Here is a 17,980-nt window from a genome sequence, read left to right as displayed (position 1 = left end):
ATGTTGTTTGTCGTGGCAAGCTGAAGCCCGGACTGCGACACTCGCTGGTGTCACTGGTCTAAGAAAGTGACAGATCAATCACCTTGTCCGTTCAAGACGAGCTCCAAGTTTCATATGTTGATCTTGCTTGAGAGAGTAACACGCCCTGGGAACATATTTCCACAGAGGGCACCCACAGGCTCATAAGGGTTTATTCCGGATAAGTACAGGATAGATTTGTAGATACGATTTGAATATGCTGAATATATAATATCAAGATGCACGGTGCAAAGCTCTACACCTGAAAGACCAACGAGAAGTAGCATGAGAAGAGCGTCTAAATGCTGACGTTTGATTAATCGGAATCCGTTTGACAGAATTGAAGGCAGATGACAGCGAGAAAAGCTGGGTCAGAACCATGTCCACTGTGAAGAGCCTCATTGCGAATGAACCCGTTCCGGAAGTTTTTGACATTTATACCGTCTACGATTGTCTGAAAGACATTTTTCTGGTCCTGAGATGCTTTGCCCGTAGCTACGGTCTCAATGAGGGCTTTGAGTCGAGCATCGTTTCTTGCGCGCAAGCCAAGAGTCGGACCTGGCAGAAACGATGGGTAACCAAGAGATCTCGACGAGCCTCGTGCTGCTGCATGTTTACCAGCCGCTTGGGTTCGCCGGCCAACTTGCGATACTGGACGAGTAGTACGAGCCCTGGTGGGTGGCCGTATTTTCCGCCTTGGTCCCGGAAGCAGACCAAGCGATGATGTGTCGGTGTCGTCCCCAAGCTCTTCAGTGCCACGAGTGCTAGCGCCAGCCTCAGGTCGAACGAACAGCGACACGACTTTGACAAGCTGATTGTGTTCCCACTCCAAATCCTCGAAGCAATCCTTCTCTTTCTGGCGTGCGTGATCGAGCTGTGCCTTTGCGTAGGTCATATTATCGAGATGACACTTTGACAAAGCCTCGTATCTTTTGTCCACCTCTTGACGTGCTTTGTCGAGTCGCGCCTTGGTGTTCATCACTTCCTCGTAGTCATCGATTTCGAGTCCGGCAAATGGCCGTTCAGCGTCATGCGAGGGCTGCTGCGAGTTGCTGGTATTCATGATTGTACTGGCTCGTACCGATTATATGGGGATTGACAGAAGACGGAGCTATCAATGTGGCTGGTAGTGTGACAGATAGGATATGTCGGAACCCGATCCATAGACTCAGCAATAACCTACGTCTTTGGCAGCTGCTCCTGTGACATGCGACAGGAAGGAGTTTGTTCAACCTTGATGATCGAAGGGACGGAGAAATATCGGCATCGCAAACGCTCCATTTGGACAACAACCACTTCCATCCTTGGCATCGCGTCCATTGCATACAACAATTCGCAAAGACATGACCACAAATCAGGCTCCCAATCCTAGGGAATTCAAGTCGTGGGAAGATGCTTTCCAATATCCAGTCCCGGTTGTGCGCCGGCTCGAGCAACAACTTCGCACCAATATCAATGAGAACAGCGACAAGTTGCGCTCCTTGGTCGGCAACAGTTACCGCGATCTGCTAAGCACTGCCGAACGCATTGTGGAAATGGACCAACAGATACATTCAATCGATACTTGCCTCGGGAATATTGGCTCAAAATGCAATGCTCGTGCTATCGAGCGCATTGCCGCCAATCAACGAAAGACTGCCAATGCTCAGAGGAATCGAAACCATGTTCGCAATGCTCTTGCTTCCAACATTGCTCTTCTCCAACGCTGTATGGCGCACGCCCTCCAACTAATCAGACGCGGAAATCATTCATTGCGTGCTGCAAAGCTTCTTGTTATCTCTAGATTGCTGTACACCAGTGCTTCCAAATCTCCGGACCCGCCTGCCCTGCTTGACCATCTAAAGACGAAGTTGACTTCACTTCGTCGTAAGTTGTTGAGTCATGTTGACAAGTATCTGGTGTCCGCTACCCTTGAGAAGTCGGCCCTGGTCGACACATTGGCTGCCTTCTCGCTTGCAACCACATCCACACCAACAGATGTGTTGAACCACTTCCTACATGTGCGAGCTTCTAGCCTTGGTGATCTTGTCAAATCTCCCACTCAGGCTCAGCTACACGATGCCTTGGGTCTGCTCATCACAACAATCAAGGAGGTGCAGATCGTATTCCCGAAACAGCTCTCTGCTCTTCTGGGCAGAATACAGGACGAACCCCTACTGCAGGGTTCAGCTATTCAGGATATGCCTGAACTCAGCCTCGAGATCTACGAAAGCTGGATCTCGGACGATGTACGCAAGTTCACTCCTTGGCTCAGGCATGATCAATTGCAAGGGTCGGCCGCCACAGTGGTACTGAAGAAGTGGGTCGCTCAAGCAAGATCGACACTCATGCAAGGACTCAACTCCCTGCTCGATGACACGCACGAAGTCTCTGTCGTTGTTTCGCTACGCAAAGACTTCATATCTCGTTCTCTGTCTGCCGATCGGAAGCTGCCAGGTCTTGATCCGGCTACTTTCTTTGAGGAATTGCGTGCTTCCTTCAACCGTCGTCTCCGTGACTTGGTCGTCGAATCTGCCAACGTTGGTGAGTATATTGTCGGTCCCTACCTGAGGGGCGAATACATCCAGTCCATCGTCAATCCCGGACCCGCTGCGAACCTCTGGGATCCTGCAAATCTGGAGATTGAGCCTGGAAAGGGCTCCATCACTTTCAGAAATTTGATTCATAATGCCTCTCAAGGTAAAGATGCTTCTCTACAGGGTCTCGTACTATCTTTAAACTCATGGTCTTCCGACTTGGCCACATGGTCCACCACAATCAAGTCGATGCGCGATGACAGATGGAACGACGATCTCGATCTCGGCATTGAAGATGACTTTGAGATCGACTCTCCTCAAGATCTGCTAGCTAGAGAAGACCCTGATGAGCTGCAGAAACTGCTCGCATCGGAAAAAGCAAAGTCGCTGAAGGATGCATACGAGCAGATACAATCCTATGTGGACAAGAAGGGCCGCACAGTACGATCGTTGCGACTCCTGAGAGGACTCAGACATCAGGCAGCCCTTGGCGAGACTCAGACCTCCATCACCCAACCACCACCATCACTATTCCAGACCCTGCATGAGATGCTGGCTGAGCAAGTGCTAGAAAAGTCTGTCGAGCTCAAGAGATCTACGACAAAATCGCCTAAACTTTTCGTTCGTGCTCCTGCAACAGCATTATGGGAAGGTTCGCCACCACTTCCCGTGCAACCTTCACCGGCTTGCTTCAGATATCTGCATGATACCTGCAAGACAATGACGGATATTGGGAGTGATCTGTGGTCGCCTTCCGCTCTGTCAATTCTCAAGAACAGACTGCGAAGCACCATTTTTGACTCACTCAATGATACTCTACTGAGCACAACCCACACCAACGGCTCCACTACAACAGCAGCACCCTCAAGTGTGATTGGCGATACTTCAATCAACGGAGAATCCAAACCGGATTTCACCGAAGATGGTGTATCAGTGGATGACAAAGCTCAAGAACAATCCACCAACACCAACGCCAACACCACTTTTTCGACCCAATCGATTCCATCCCCCAAACTCATCCAAGCAACCTTCGACATCCTCTACCTCGACAAAATCCTCGCCGTGTCCAACCCCAACACCGCTAGCTTTGATACTGCAATCTCAAATCTCAAATCAAAGGCTGAGTTGGAAGATGCAGCTATAGAGCGTTTGAGAAAGAGTACGGGCGATTATTACAAGAGGACGTATCTTTTGTTTGGGTTGCTCGCTGTTTGAGGGTAGAGCTTTGGCTTGGAGAGGGTGTTTTTGAGTTGGTGGGAGTGTGAGGGTTGAGGGGGGAATAGGTGAAAGGGTGGTGGGTTTGTTGTGCTAGATACACTGGTGGTCCAAGAGTGCTCTACCCTTCTCCTCGATATCAAAGCAGCATGCATCATATGACTAGGGTTACTTTAGCTTGAGCTGGGGCAGACTAAACTTGCTGGTTGCAGAGCTATTCGACGATGGTGGTTGATGATATGAGATCTAGGAGAAGATATTCAGAGCATCTATCGGCTTGTGCATCTCGACATCTTGAAAGCGTGGCTACGCTTTCATGCTACCAGATGACTCGGAAGCAGCGTTGGGGGTTGGAACCAAAGTGGACGGAGATGGCAACTTCACGATAGTGAAAAAGTCTGTACAACAACAGACAGAATACTGTCAGTCAAGTATGGTAGATGAATGAGGGGTTTAGAGCGAGACTTAAGAAGCCGAACATCTTTCGCTCCGATACAAATCACGCTGGGTCCACGAGTGCGTGGGCAAGCGTCACTCAGCAGAGACTGCCCACACATTCAGCGCAGCGTTGTTCAGTAGTCTGGAGAGATTGACATGTGGATATCACATTACCGAGGTGCAACAATCAGGTCAGCGATTCTTCCTCTTGCCCAGATCCACATTTTATGGGAGTAGAGAACCTCCTGATCATCATTTGTGAGAATTGGTTCAATGAGTAATACACAAAGGAAAAACTGGATCCACAAACCTGGTTTACCTCCTTCTCACTCCTCTCCTATTGTGTATGCAGATCTACCCAAGAAGCGAAGCTCCATCATGAGAACCACATCCATCACTCGAGACCATTTCTCACCATGAGCCATGAAGATGTCATATGGACGAAGCTGCCTTTTTAAGAGCCCATCCCAAAGCTCTGATGGCTCCTTAGAACTCTGATATGCGCCTCACATCGGAAGCAGAGCGAAAAAATAAGCCAAACGCGTGTCTAGTTTCTAGCTGTCAGCTACACTATCAAGGAGTATCAGCAGAACACTAAGGTAGCATGTTGCGAATCTTGCAAAATCACCGATAACCCGCATCTTTTCCATCGAAAACAAGCGCTACCTATCTCAACTGAGAGCCCAATTCTGTGGAGGTTTGATCACTCAACAGTATAAGAACCAGTGCCCACACTTGTCTTCACGCTCGCCATCTGATCATCGTTGTATTCCCTCTCGCCGGGACGAGAGCCAGCACATCCACCCAGACCGATTGTTCAGTCGAACCTACATCAATCTTCTAAGTCCATTGCAAGAGAGCAGGAGATAGAAGAACTAGGTCAATGACCCTCGATCTTCCTCCCGTCCTAGCTCCATAACATCGTGATTGAATCTGTATTCGAGAGCTCCAATACCGCATACAGGACCACAGACCCGGTTCCCTCTCTTTCTTACCTTTGCCTCCTTACAAAGCATTCCCACTCAACACCCCCACCAGACTTCTGCAGATTCTCCCCTGAATCAGCGCCACCACTATCGGCAGCCCTCGCTACAAGCAAAGACCTCCATATACATTTCGCATGGACTCTTTATACCAAAGAACTGTGTATTATCAGAAAGCACGCCTTTGATTCTGAGTTCGATGAGGATCAAGAGATACGTACCTATCGCTAGATACATAACTATCTCATATCTTGTCCATCAACAGCCTATGCAACACTCTTGAACCATCGACCGCGTACCCCCAAACCCCGTACAAGAATTCCCTCTATCTTGACTGTCCTTCTTAAGATAGCAATTCTACAACAAAGAAATCATGGACAAAACCAATCATCTAATCTCTTCGGGCAACATGAGCCTCTACGACAAATGGCACAGAGATCACAGAAGTGGCCTTTATGGTCAAGAGATTCCGATTTCTGGATGCAAAGAGTCTTCTTGCAAGAGGGAAAAAGGTCAAGGAGATGGAAATCAGGTCAATGACTTCTTCAAGCTTCGCCCTCTTTCTTCCCCCCTTAAACCCACCCCCACTTCCGCCAAGTGCAAGATTACGCAGTAACTCACCTCTGAGTGTTCAAGAAACTGTCAACACGAAACAATGCTTCGTGAACCTGATGGACTTCCTAGCTCTCCCTCACAGCTACATCACCAGACCTTTTCGCGTGCCGAGGCTCCTCGAATTCACCCTCCATCACAGAGGTCGGACGAGTAGTTGGGCAGCTCGTCAAAGTTGCCAGGATCAATTGATGTTTCATGGGGGTAATTAGATCGGCAGAATTCAATACTCGGATTTGAGAAGCCAATGAACAAAGTCGTTGCTCAACTTGAAAGTACGACTTCACGAGGTGAACAGCACGAATCATGAATTTCAAGAAAGAAGCAATAAAAGGTTTGTAGGTAAAGGCTTTTCACTCAAAGCCATAATAGTGAAAACACAAGGTCACGAAGGACCCAGACTAGAAAAAACGAAGAAATAGTAGAAAAACGCCGTCCCCCAAAGGTCAATCCTTTGATCCCCAAGTTTTCCCTTGATTCCTCCTGATTTGATCGACGCCCTTGCACACTCTGTGTAGACCCTCCTTGTACTAGTAAGAAGAAAAAGGAAAAAGAAAAACTTCATGGCTTCATCCCCTCTTTCCATCGTGATCATGCCATGTCATCCTTCACACCCCTCGCCAATACTACAGCTGAGAAGGTGGTGGATGAGGGGCTGCAGCAAATGGACCTCCCTGTGTCATTGACTGCAGCGACGGCAAAGTGTTGTTTGGGCCCGGCATGCCGTTCTGCGAAGAGGGGTACTGTGGTGGACCGCTCCATCCCGGACCACGGTAGTTCGTGCCAGGGCTAGGCGCACGAGGTGTCTGGGTATCACTCAGCGGGCTCGCCGTGGGCGCCTTTGGACTAGGATATGTCGCAGGGATGGAGAACCCATTTGGCGCACCGCCAGCTGTTGTCGTCGACATGCCATAAGGGTTGGATGGATGCGGTAGTGTTGATTGTGCGCTGGCAGCATCTCTCAACATGCGATCGTATGCTCCATAACGGTTTGAGATACTTGGCAGGCGGGCTTGAATGCCAATCTGCTGCTGGAACTCTTGTGGGGTCTGGTATGTTGGCTGTGGACGATATGAGTTGTGAGGAGGGAACTGTGAATGCGCGCGATCATATGCATGGTAGATCTGCGAAGGTGGAGTCCATTGTCCGTTGGCAAGACGGGCGCCAGGTGTTGTTGGTGACTGAGCTGCAGGTCTACCACCAGAATCTTGCCTATCATGAACTGAAGGCTGCGCTGCAGGTCCGTTCTTGGTCAACAAGTCGTTAGCTGGGCTACCGTAATGTGGTAAGATAGCACGACTCGTAGCCTGCGGCTGAACATATTCGGCGCCTGTCTGGGGGCTACCCGCACTTGGCTGAGAGATGTGTGAAGTAGTTCCGTAAGGCTGTGGTGTCTGGTAAGGTTGAGTTGTCAAAGGACCGCCTGATGTACGGCGCACCTGTTGATGAAATTGCGAGTATTCACCAGGAATAGCAGCGGGCAAAGTTCTTGACGAGTAGTAGCCTTCCGAGAAGGGACGAAGTGGAGCTGCGGATGAGCCCGTTGGCTCACTGTGTTGCTGACGAAGCGAAGGAGTGGGCTGAGTAGAGTAGAGCCCAGTCGCGTACGAGGCTCTTCGAGGATCAGCTTGTTGGATGAATTGTTGCTGAGAGGCCAGCGCTCGTGCATCCAGATTGTAGCTCCCTGCAGGATAAGCGGGAGTTTTGGGCTTGTACATATATGGCCGCTCACTGTTCTGCACTTGCACAGGTCGCGAAACTTGCGGCATGGTGTAACCACCAGTGTATCCGCCAGTGTATGATGGTGCAACAGGTCTGAAAGGCTTAGCAGGCTTGACGCGCTCCATGAAGTCGCCCATGAAGACGTGATTTTGACCCTTAGGGTCGTCAGTGAACCTGCCTTTGGCTTCTGTCGACTTCTTTGGCAGGTAGTAATACAGTTGATCAGGCTTCTTCAAGTCGATCTTGACCTGATCAGAGTTCTTGATGACGGCTGTGCTATAGCCTTGAGGAGGATTCTGTAGGTTACGGAAGTCGGCCCACTTCCAGGCTGCGTCTTCGTGGAAGGGAGTATCCATCATGGGGACACCATCCTGGCGGTTCTCGATCGACACAGACTGTTTGCTCATACCCTCCGGCATAGGAATAGCAGTTGGTGAGGGCTTAGGACGCTCAGAATCAATAGGGTCCAAGACCAGGATCCACTTCCATTCGACCTCAACTTGATCGCCAGAAGGAAGCATGTTGATAAGAACCGATGCTTCACCTGAGCGATTTTCCTCGACGACGCCTGCGAAAATATCGCCGCCTGGGTACTGAGCCTGAATAGCATCGCCTTGCTTGAGAGATCTAGCAAACGTGTTGATGAGCTTGCTGTTTTCCAAAGCATCGATATCCACATTCTTTGCACGCTTGGGACGATGGAAGCGGCATCTCAAGTCAATGCCCTCTTCAAAGTACTCAGTTCCGTCCTCGCCAAAGGTTGGTACAGGGCCGACGTCGATTTGTACACCAGCAGCAAGCGCGCAAGTTGCGTGATATGCTCTAGTGCACTTCTTTGCTTGACACTGGAAGCAAGCACCCCGCTTAGATCGACAGAAATTGCACTTGAGGTCGAGGCGTGCCTTGTTGATACCAGCAACACCAATGACCTTCTCAACTCCATCCTCGCTATTAATCCAGGTTTCAGGGGTGTAGAGAGCACAACAGCGATGCGCTTGTTGGCCGTTGTCTGTAGGCAATAGAGGCTCGTTGGGAGGATCGTTCGGACAGAGGACACAAGGTTCGCGGTGAGGACCCTTGATAAGGATTCTGATGCGCTTCTTCTTTTTGCCTGCGTCCTTCTCCTTGGGGTCCCGCTTGCGCTTGCGAGCTTGCGATTGCGGCTTGCCTGCAACACTCGCAGGAGGACTGGGAAGATCAGTCGCAATATCCAGATCCATTTCATCTTCGTCGTCATCGTCGGTTTCTTCGTAATACTCAGGAGTAGGTTCACCTCTAAGCTTACGCTCGATTTCACCGACATCAACCCAGACACTGTCAGCCTCGCACTCGCACTTCTTAGCAATACGTCCATAGTCGAGCCAGGATTCGGTCGCGAAGTTGACAGATTCGGCACAGTTGTAGCCAATGTTGTATCCTGAGTGATATCCGTAGGGGTATGTAATGACGAATTCACCTTCGTAATGGACGAGCTTGTTGACCTTGATGCCAAATTGCTTCTGCAAGATTTCTGGAGAGATGAGATAAGTCTTGTGGCGCAAGAACTGATCGCAAGCTTTTGAATCGTTAGGCCAAATGCTTCGCATCGCTTTCTCAAACTTTCTGGCGTCCTCTTGCGAGATACTGTACCACTGCTTGGGTGCTCCGAAATGAATGTAATTGATGCTGTAAAGATCAACATCTTCCAGATGCCAGGCAAAAGTAGCTTTCCACATTCCCATGTACAAATAAGCAGTATTGACACCGGGGACCTTGGTTCCAAGCACATCAAGCAAGTTGGGCAGTTTTGCAACATTCCAGACATCACACTCGTCCTTGAATAATGAACCAGGCATATCAGCAGCGTACATTGGTTGGGCGAATGTTAAACTCTTCCAGTATGCAGTCTCTAATTCAGCACATCGCTCGGCAGTGAACTCATCCAGATCGTCCATGTGGTAGTCGAAATCCTTGAAGGCAGCTTCGTCATAATCGTCGTTGGTCTCGGTAGTGTTGTTCATTCTGCGAGACGAAACAGACTTCTGTTGGCCTGCCTTGGGTTGACGTCCTCTTGGTTTGGGTTTCGGCTTGCTTGGAGTTGTATGTTCAGAAGGCTCGGTAGACTTGAGTACGGGTGATGTGGGCGTTGGCGGAACTTGGCTGGTTCTGGACGAGTTCTGGTCCTCGTCGTCTTCGACCTCGTTCTTCAAAGGGTTCTTGCGAGGTCTGCCAGGTTTCCTCTTGGTAGTAGCATCTTTCGGGGCCGATGTCCTGGCCGAAGTGCGAGTCTTGGCTGCAGCACCCCTAGCGGCCTGTCCTTGGTTTCTGCGACGCTGTCCTCTTCTGGCAGGAGGCTGGTACTGAGTTTCTTCAGTGAGCGCCTTCCATTCAGGCAGGTTGTAGGAGCGTTGCTTCTCGATGTTGGCCTGGGTGTAGATTCCGTGTGTGCCCATAAACTCTTGCGAGATGGGGTTCTTGATCTTGATGGTCTTGACGAGTTCGTCGAGGGCGGGCTGGTCATCTCTCCATTCCTGGGGCGGGATAACCTTTACGATACCAGATTTCATGCCGTACTTGTCGATCTTGTCAATGTACTTTTTGAAGTCGCGGAATTGTGCCATTGTCTGTCGCAAATGAGTTAGAGATACGAGTAGCTTGTGATAGTGAGCATGTGACGTACTGGTTTGAAGACGGGGACTTTGCCATCACCCCAGTAGTGGTCTGGCTCGACCTCTTCCTCGTCGTCCAAGTCGAGGTCCAGTTCAGACAGGTCAGAAGAAGCGTCATCGTCGACTCTAGCGTTGTTGTCCTCGGAAGTGGGTGGAGTCAAGGCATGTGCGGGTTCGGGGTGCTTGGACAAGTTGGAAGCTTCGGGCAGGGCAGCGTCGGAGGAGACGTTCGTGGGCTCGGTCGCAACGACCGGCAATGCCATCGACGTGTCCATGGTGGTAGTGGGTACAATCAAACACTGCCACAAAGGGCGTGGCTAATTTTCGAAAGCGACAAAACTCGAAGGGGGAGGAGCAAGGTGGTTGCTTGTGCTGGTGGCTTGCTTTGACCCGGGTGGGCAGTGCGGCAAGCGACAGCAGATGGCGGCAGAGAGAGGTGACAGTCCTGGGTCGACTGCTCACGGGTGTCGCGGCAGAGCGGAGAATAGTTGTCGCATGCGCAAGGCAGTCACTGTCGAGAAGGCTTTGCTCTTGCTGTCGTCGATGTCGTTGAGCGTGGAATGCGATCAGAACCGCAAAACCAAAGAGTCGTCGCTGCCGTCCCTCACCCCATAGATCAGGTGCCTCTCTTGGCAATCCGCTTGACTCCGTCGTGCACGGACGCGTTTGTTGCCTCAGAGCCTCACTTCGCGGCCTGCGAGAATCCATGCAAATAGTTACTGTTGTGGACTGGAAGAAGATAGAGCGAACAGGAAGTAGAATACTATGCTATTGAGATGTACAGAGAATCGTTGCTTGCTGCATGGTTTGGTCAACACGCAAATCTTCTGCACGTCCAACCACGGAGCCACTTCCTTCCAGATAAGATCCGCCGGAGATGGACAAGGCCCCTGTCTCCTGATCACTTCCGGCTCCCAGGACTCATCTATCTGACAGGGCTGACACTGCCCAAGCTTTGCGGACCTGTTGATCCTCGTATACACATCAGCCAAAGGAAGCAACCACTTCAGATGTTCACAAGTGACTGGTCCTCCACCTTGACCCAAGAACCCTCCTCCGAATTCTCCTACCATGCCACCTGAACTCCACACCTCCTTGGCGAACCATGGTTTGGCGCAGTCGAGGAGGCGCTGCTGTCGTCGACATGCATATGCAGCCACCACAAGGGTAGGACACGGCCATCGATGCCTCTTGCAGAAGTGCGAGTGAAGGGGCCTTCACATGTGTAAAAGAGTGTACTGCGTGTAGCTACCTATAGAAATGCACCAGGTACTCGAAGAACAGAGCCATAGCCATCGAAACACAACTTGATGTCCGCTCTTTTAGCTGCGTGTCTGATCTCGGAACTATCGTGCATTAAGTCGTCCTATGCCACCTCTAGAAATGGGTGGGAGTCTCGGACATTAGCACATCAGAAGGCAACATTCGGAGAAATGTGAGATGGTGTTGCAGGATGTGATCGAGGAAAAAGAAGGATATGAATAGTCATCAATTTTTTCGTCGTTTCAACTTCTCACGGCGCTCAAACGCATTTTATGCATTCTTCTTTCTTTCTCTTTTCCCAGTTTCCAACTATCAGAGAACCAGAAGAGTAAAAGCAAAACCCACATGCCAGTGTCCCGAAAAAGGTACACACGCCCCAGAAGCTCCGAAAGCTATGCAGCAAACGAGAAAACAAATAGGACGCGAAAGATAGAAAATGAAGACACTCCAGCGCGCGCTCCAGTGTACATGACAAGAAAAGGGCATTTCCGAAAAGAACAACGTAGAAGTAAAAGAGGTGTGTAAAGAAAAAAGAAGTGTGTGTGGTATGCAGAAACAAGACAAACGCCGTCGTGATCAAATGTCAGTCATTCCTCCATTGATAGCGCCCCCTTCCCTGTCCGTATCTGTTTTCTTTAATTCGTTGGTTCCTTTTTGCAAAATGCTCAGTGTTTGCGCTGCTAGAAGGTCCCTAGCGCTGTACCTCAAAGCGACTGGGAACTCCTATGCCTGGGGCTGAGGGGCACCGCCGCGGCCGCCACGGCCGCGACCTTGACCCTCGCCACGGCCTCTGAAGTTGCCGCGAGCACCTCCTCTAGGTCCACCACGACCGCGTCCACGACCTCCACGGCCTTGTCCGCCTCTTCCTCCGCGTCTCTCGACAGATTGGTAGCCCTCGGCATCGGTCGAAGCAAGACCGTTGGTAGTGTTGTTGTTCTCAGCAGCGGCCTCGGTAGCGGTGGCGTTTGCGGAGGTCTGATCGGCCCAGGAGCTGGTCGACTGCGGCTGGGCGGGCTCGTGGACAGCCTCGGTCTCGTCGGCGGGACGGGGGACCATCTCGAAAGAGTCGTCAAGCTGTTCGTCGTTACCGGCGGTGGCAGCGGCGTTGTCCCACTGTGTCTCGGCTGACTTGTTGGCGGAACCGTCGTCAATGGATGCCTCGGCGATGGGCAGGTCTTCGGCAGCGACAACGGGCTTTTCCTCCTCTGCGGGCTGGTTCAGACCGAGCTCGGTGAGACCGGCGTGGGCGATGGTGGGATCGCTGGAAGGGATAGTATCCTCGGGCTGGACAGCGGGAGCGTCAGTGGACTCGGCAGGGGTCTCCTCTTGTGCAGACTCCTCGCCAGGGAAGGCGCCAAATCCGACAGCGGCTTGCTTGACCTGCGAGTCTGGAGTAATGTCAGTACCATGAATGTCAGGCGAGGGTCAAGTCCTCTTACACTTGACGGGCAAGAGTTCGCCCTCAACCGAAGGGACCTGCTCGTCAGAACCCTGGATCAGGTTCATAACGGCATCGACGGCCTTGTCGTCACCTCCGTAGACTAGCAAAAGAGCACCCTCGAATGCCTTGGACTCATCAGAGTCAGCCTCCTCTTCAATGACACGCTTGGCAGCGGCAGCTCTGAGGAACTGGCTGAAGGTGAGTAGCTTCTGGCGCAGGGCAGAGTTGAGTTGTTCCTCGAGCTGGTCCTTGAGATCAGCCTTCAGCTTCTCGATCTCGGCCTGGTGAGACGAAGTCAGGTGCGAGTGCTGAGCGGACATGCGCGACTGGTAGTCGGCATCGACCTTCTTGTACTGGGCGATCTGTTCTTCGAGCTGGGCGAGCGAGGCTTGGAGGGCGGGCTTCTTCGAGGCTTGGGCCTTTTGGTCGGCGTTGATCTTGCGCGAAGCAAGAAGTTCGTCCAGAGACTTGCCAGGGTTCTCGGCGAGGATCGAGTCCAACTTAGTCATGGCGTTCTGTGAATGGTCAACATGATGTGGTTGTGGTAGACAAGTGGGTGACCGACAAGCTTCTTGTTCACATTGCGGATGTTCCTGGGAGAGGGTTAGCGTTGACGATCTATGGAACGGACGAACACAAGACATACTTCTGAAGTTCCTTGACATAGGAACTCTCGAAGGCATCGCCGTTGGTGTCTGCGACATCAGGAGTCGGAGTCTTCTGGCCATCACTGTCTTGCTGGGTCTGGGCGGGTGCTTGGGCGGCGGCGAGTTCGGCCTTCTCACGCTTCTTGCGAGCGCTCTTGGACTCGCTGGCGGGCTGAGGGTTACTGATGGTGTCGGCGGACATTCTGAATGGTGGATTGTTTATTCCGAACTGAGGATGCGCAAAGAATCAAAGTCGCGTGCTTGTGGGTTGATTGAGGGAAGTCCGTGCGCAAGCTTGCCAAAACCCGCGTTTCGAGGGTCCTGTTCTAGATACTTCGATCATATTCAAGATATATGCAAGCACTCTCATATATGAAGACTGACCGCCAAGCTGCAATTCCGCAGCGTTGTAGATCTCGCTCTTGCCGGGTACTGGTGCATACGTAGGTGCTTTCCAGATGCGTCCTGCGCTTGGTAGACATTCTTGAAGGCGTACATTGTTAGGCGTGGTGTGTATATGAAAAGTGCGTGGGTTGGAGCAGAAGATCCTTTCAACGGTATCTATGGTGTGTCTGAGTTGCTTATGGAAGGAGCAAGTGATCTTAAACGAGAAGTAACGTCTAGAGAAGCAGCGTACAGTTCTACATGTCCAGCTCTCACTTAGGAAAGAACATGGTCATGGACAAGACACGGAATTGATACAGCATCCTGTCTGCAACTTTCACGCTCTTACTACAAAGGTCTCAAGCAGCGTCTCACCATAGAAAGACACAACGATGTCCAGACTAGACTTGTATCCAAAGAGAGCCTGGAGTATCGCATCTCGATGGAGGCAATCCGGTCCCTCGAATGTATTGTGAAGTTTAATAGCTATATACACGTTATACACTTTTGCACATGGGAAGATGGAAAGAAGCTTCATGTTGGAAAAGTGTTCGTTTCAGTGCATGTGGCACTTCTAAAAATCTATCTACAAAACATCGACAAAAATCGAATCGAAATCTATATGGTCCATTGAATCATGGAAAGGGGGTATATATCGCAACGTTCTAAACCTTTTCTTCATAGGCGTCCAGCGCCATTTTCAGTCTCCTCTCTCCAAAAACTCATGAGCTGCACTGACCAGGGTACTTTCTGTCTGTGATCTTGTCTCCAATCAAGCCATACTTGATAGCATTTTGGTAGCCCCAAGCGCCGGGACCCTTGAAGTTCCACATAAAGTAACCACGAGCGTGTGCCTCGAAGGTATCGAGCTCGGCTTCGAGGAACTTGCGTGTGGCTTGGATCAGAGGTTGATTCCAGTACTCGATGGGGACGTTGGCAGAGCATTGGCAGCCCTCGATCCAGCAGACGTTGCCGGCAACTGTTGAGCCGTCGGGGTTGGCGCAGATGTTGGTGGCAGCGCTGAACTCGCCGACAATGACAGGCAAGTTGGAAGATGAGGGCAACAGTTCGGTTGATTGCCAGTTGCAAGCCTTCTCAATGTGTCCAGCCTGAGTCAGCTTGGAGTCGTCGGCAACCATGTTCTGGTAGAGATGGGTATCGATCCAGAACTTGGCATCGGCAAGGGAGGCATCGCCGTTGACGGCAGAGCCAACCTCTTCCCAGTCAGAAGGTCCTACGAAACTGTCGTGCATGATGACAGCGAGGTTCTGGTTGGTCGAGGCGGACTTGACAGCGGTGTAAGCCTTCTGAGCCCACTCCTTGGTGGTGTCGATGTTGTTCTGGTCCCACGAGATGGGTTCGTTGACGAGCTGGATACCAAAGACGACATCAGCGTATTCTTGAGCACCGTACTTCTTGGCAATGGTCTCGAGAATGCTGATGCTCTGTGCCATGTTGTCGTCTTGCTGCCATGCTACATTGCCCGAGCGACCAGAGTTGTCGAAACCGTTCTGCGAGCCAGGCGAGCCGTGGCAGTCGACGAGAACCTTGATACCGTGGTTGCGGCACCAGCCAATGGCCTTCTCGAGGTAAGCGTCAGCACCCATGAGGTATGGAGCAGTCTCGACGTAGGACCAGAAACCGATAGGGATACGCACAGCGTTGATCCCGGCGGCTGCTAGTCCCACGACGTCAGACTCGGTGAAGTAACTTGACCAGTGTTGCTCCAGCTTGGCTTGCGCGCCATCACAGCTGTCGAAAGAGTATTGGTCCTTGGCGTCAGTATTGTCAAAGACATCGCCGTTCATCCATGACTCAAGGATTAGCCAGCCACCGATGTTGACTCCACGAAGAACGTCAGGGAGGACGGTGGATACGGTGGAGGCAGCGGCAGTGCTAGAAGCAGCGGACGAAGTGATGTTGGCAGTAGCTGTGGCGGTGCTGTTGTATGAAGCAGTAGAGTAGAGAGATGATGAGGAGGATTGACGGTAAGATGTCCACCACGAAGAAACGGCAGTGTTGTTGGTTTGTCCAGTTCCAGTAGGTTGAGGGTATCCAGTTACTCCAGAAGGGAATCCAGTTCCAGTAGGCCAAGCATATCCAGATACGGTTGGGTAAAATCCAGAGGCGTGATATCCAGAGGGGACAATTCCAGTAGGTACGATATGTTTGTTTCCAATAGCAAGGGTCGGGAAGGTCGAAGTCGATTCGTCGGTAGCCGATGGGTTCCAGGAAGCCGGTCCGTGGTAGTAAGGTTGAAGTGAAAACGATGGTGCAGAAGGGACAGGTGCAGGCAAAGCTTCCACAACGAGAGAAGAGAACGCAAAACAAGCAAACGCAAAAGAACCGAACATTTCTGCTACGGATCTACTTTTTCAAAAAAGAGTGTGAGGAGTATGTCTTGATATAGGTCGTCGATTGTGTGACGTGGCTGCGGCTGTGGCTATTGGCAAGCTATTGAGCAGATTGTATCCTGGGAGACGTAGCAGAGTTGGAAAAGACCGTTGAGTTTCGCCGGTAGTGATCGTGGAGAGTGATAGACTCGAAAGAGAGGACGTGAGTAGCGTAAAGGCGTCTCACAGAGAGCACAAGTAAAGAATGACAGCACTAGGCCGGAGGAGAACTCGAACAGAATGTTGGAAGAAAGAATAGAGAGCCACAGGAGATTCTGGTCGCACTTATCGTGGCCGTATACACGACCCCTGTGTAGATGGTTCCCCTGATAGAGCACTTACCGACTCAGACAACTGTTAAAGACCGTTTGAAACCGTGGTTGCCGCCTGGCTGACCAGTAAGGAATGCCGTTAGCCGCGTCTGCACGTCCAGGTCACATTCGACAGCTCCGTATAATTCACGGGAGCAGAGCCTTACGCTCAAGCTTTGCCTGATCATCTCAAAAAGGTATTATCAGTGGATCCATCGACATGGCTGACTATGTGTTGGACATCGGCGGAAAGAGGAAGAGGAAGTTTCAGAGTGATAGTTGAAACTTGGTCAGTGCTGAAGAACAGTGCTGGAGAACACTGCCAGCTCTTGCTGTCTCCACCGCTCACTCGGACCGTTCAGGTTGGCATGCATCTGCTGTTTCTATTGGTCTGTGAGGTCGCGACTAGGAGAATCGCGTCGTCCAAAGGCGCTTGTCCCCACAAGCCAGATGCTCCTTGACATTGCAGATACTCTAAAGCGACACGAACTTTTCCGCAAAAGAACAGGTTTGGGCGCCTACGACGGCTTTGACTGATCACTTTTGTACTCACTCGCATGTGGATGTCGCGGCTGCGGATACAGGGCAACGCATGGAGCAGTTCGACACCTTTGAGCTTGATCGACTTGGTGGGTGGCGCGTTCTTCATGGCCATGGCGCCATGATCTGTACGATTTGTGGCAGTGAGCTGGTCAAGGCGTATGGTAAGGGGGCGGAACATGGCATCTGACAAGTTCGCGATTGACTACATGTCACTGAGTTTTTCGTCTAGGCCTCTACTGCCACGATTGTTGAATCGATCTACCGAATGTGTACACGCAACACTGTCGTTGAGCAACCTTGCATTCAAGGACTCATCTGGATCTAGAGTCTGATCCTGTCATATTCCTGGCATGTGAGACAGCAGCGATCGACTTCTCCGGTCCTCCAATCTTTCCTAGGCAGACTTTATTTATCCATATGCCCAAAGGCCTCGCTTTTGCCGCTTCTGCTAATCACATGTTTGCTTCTATCCCAACTTGTGCTACTGAAGATGGGTGTTTTTAGTCATCTGCCCTGGACAAGTTGCATGCTAAGACAGGCTCACACATACACTCGAGTCTTCTCTCTTCGTGACAGTAACAGTGACACGCTAATGTTTGATCAAACAAACGCTGTGGTGCAGAGCGACGTCTGGCATGGGTTAATGAAGATGTCTGGCTCTTATCCGGCTCAAGGCGCTGCAGCTCCCAAGACGATGTTTTGTAGATCACATCCCCTCATCTTGCGGTCGTGACAAGCGTGGAGGAGAGACAATCAAGACATCTGCAATGTGTGATTCAAGAACCGGGGTAAGCATCCAATCATGCATGCCATCGAGGTAGAGAAAATCGAGACGGTTGTTTCAGG

General features: G+C 51.1%; 5 protein-coding genes across 5 annotated transcripts; 1 reads left to right on the top strand and 4 right to left on the bottom strand.

The window, feature by feature from the left end:
- Positions 1 to 334: 334 nt before the first annotated feature.
- Positions 335 to 1,081, bottom strand: M436DRAFT_67926 (uncharacterized protein; the record flags this gene model as incomplete). The annotated part of the gene is made up of 1 exon (XM_013567377.1): positions 335 to 1,081. One exon carries the CDS (start codon positions 1,079 to 1,081, stop codon positions 335 to 337), a length of 747 nt encoding a protein of 248 aa, XP_013422831.1.
- Positions 1,082 to 1,361: 280 nt separating this feature from the next.
- On the top strand, positions 1,362 to 3,749 carry M436DRAFT_57940 (uncharacterized protein; the record flags this gene model as incomplete). Its single annotated transcript, XM_013567358.1, has 1 exon — positions 1,362 to 3,749. One exon carries the CDS (start codon positions 1,362 to 1,364, stop codon positions 3,747 to 3,749), a length of 2,388 nt encoding a protein of 795 aa, XP_013422812.1.
- A 3,736-nt stretch (positions 3,750 to 7,485) lies between these two features.
- Positions 7,486 to 10,415, bottom strand: M436DRAFT_58034 (JmjC-domain-containing protein; the record flags this gene model as incomplete). The annotated part of the gene is made up of 3 exons (XM_013567375.1): positions 7,486 to 9,570; positions 9,616 to 10,107; positions 10,164 to 10,415. Coding segments are annotated over 3 exons (2,829 nt in total), but the record flags the coding sequence as incomplete, so codon positions are not given.
- Positions 10,416 to 12,138: 1,723 nt separating this feature from the next.
- Positions 12,139 to 13,705, bottom strand: M436DRAFT_58036 (uncharacterized protein; the record flags this gene model as incomplete). Its single annotated transcript, XM_013567376.1, has 4 exons — positions 12,139 to 12,803; positions 12,855 to 13,371; positions 13,422 to 13,449; positions 13,503 to 13,705. 4 exons carry the CDS (start codon positions 13,703 to 13,705, stop codon positions 12,139 to 12,141), a joined length of 1,413 nt encoding a protein of 470 aa, XP_013422830.1.
- Positions 13,706 to 14,609: 904 nt separating this feature from the next.
- Positions 14,610 to 15,746, bottom strand: M436DRAFT_24311 (glycoside hydrolase; the record flags this gene model as incomplete). The annotated part of the gene is made up of 1 exon (XM_013567342.2): positions 14,610 to 15,746. A coding segment is annotated over one exon (1,137 nt), but the record flags the coding sequence as incomplete, so codon positions are not given.
- Between the last annotated feature and the right edge of the window lie 2,234 nt (positions 15,747 to 17,980).

Source organism: Aureobasidium namibiae, assembly GCF_000721765.1.
Source record: "Aureobasidium namibiae CBS 147.97 unplaced genomic scaffold scaffold_26, whole genome shotgun sequence".
NCBI classification, from domain to species: Eukaryota; Fungi; Ascomycota; class Dothideomycetes; order Dothideales; family Saccotheciaceae; genus Aureobasidium; species Aureobasidium namibiae.
This window is presented reverse-complemented; position numbering and strand designations above follow the sequence as displayed.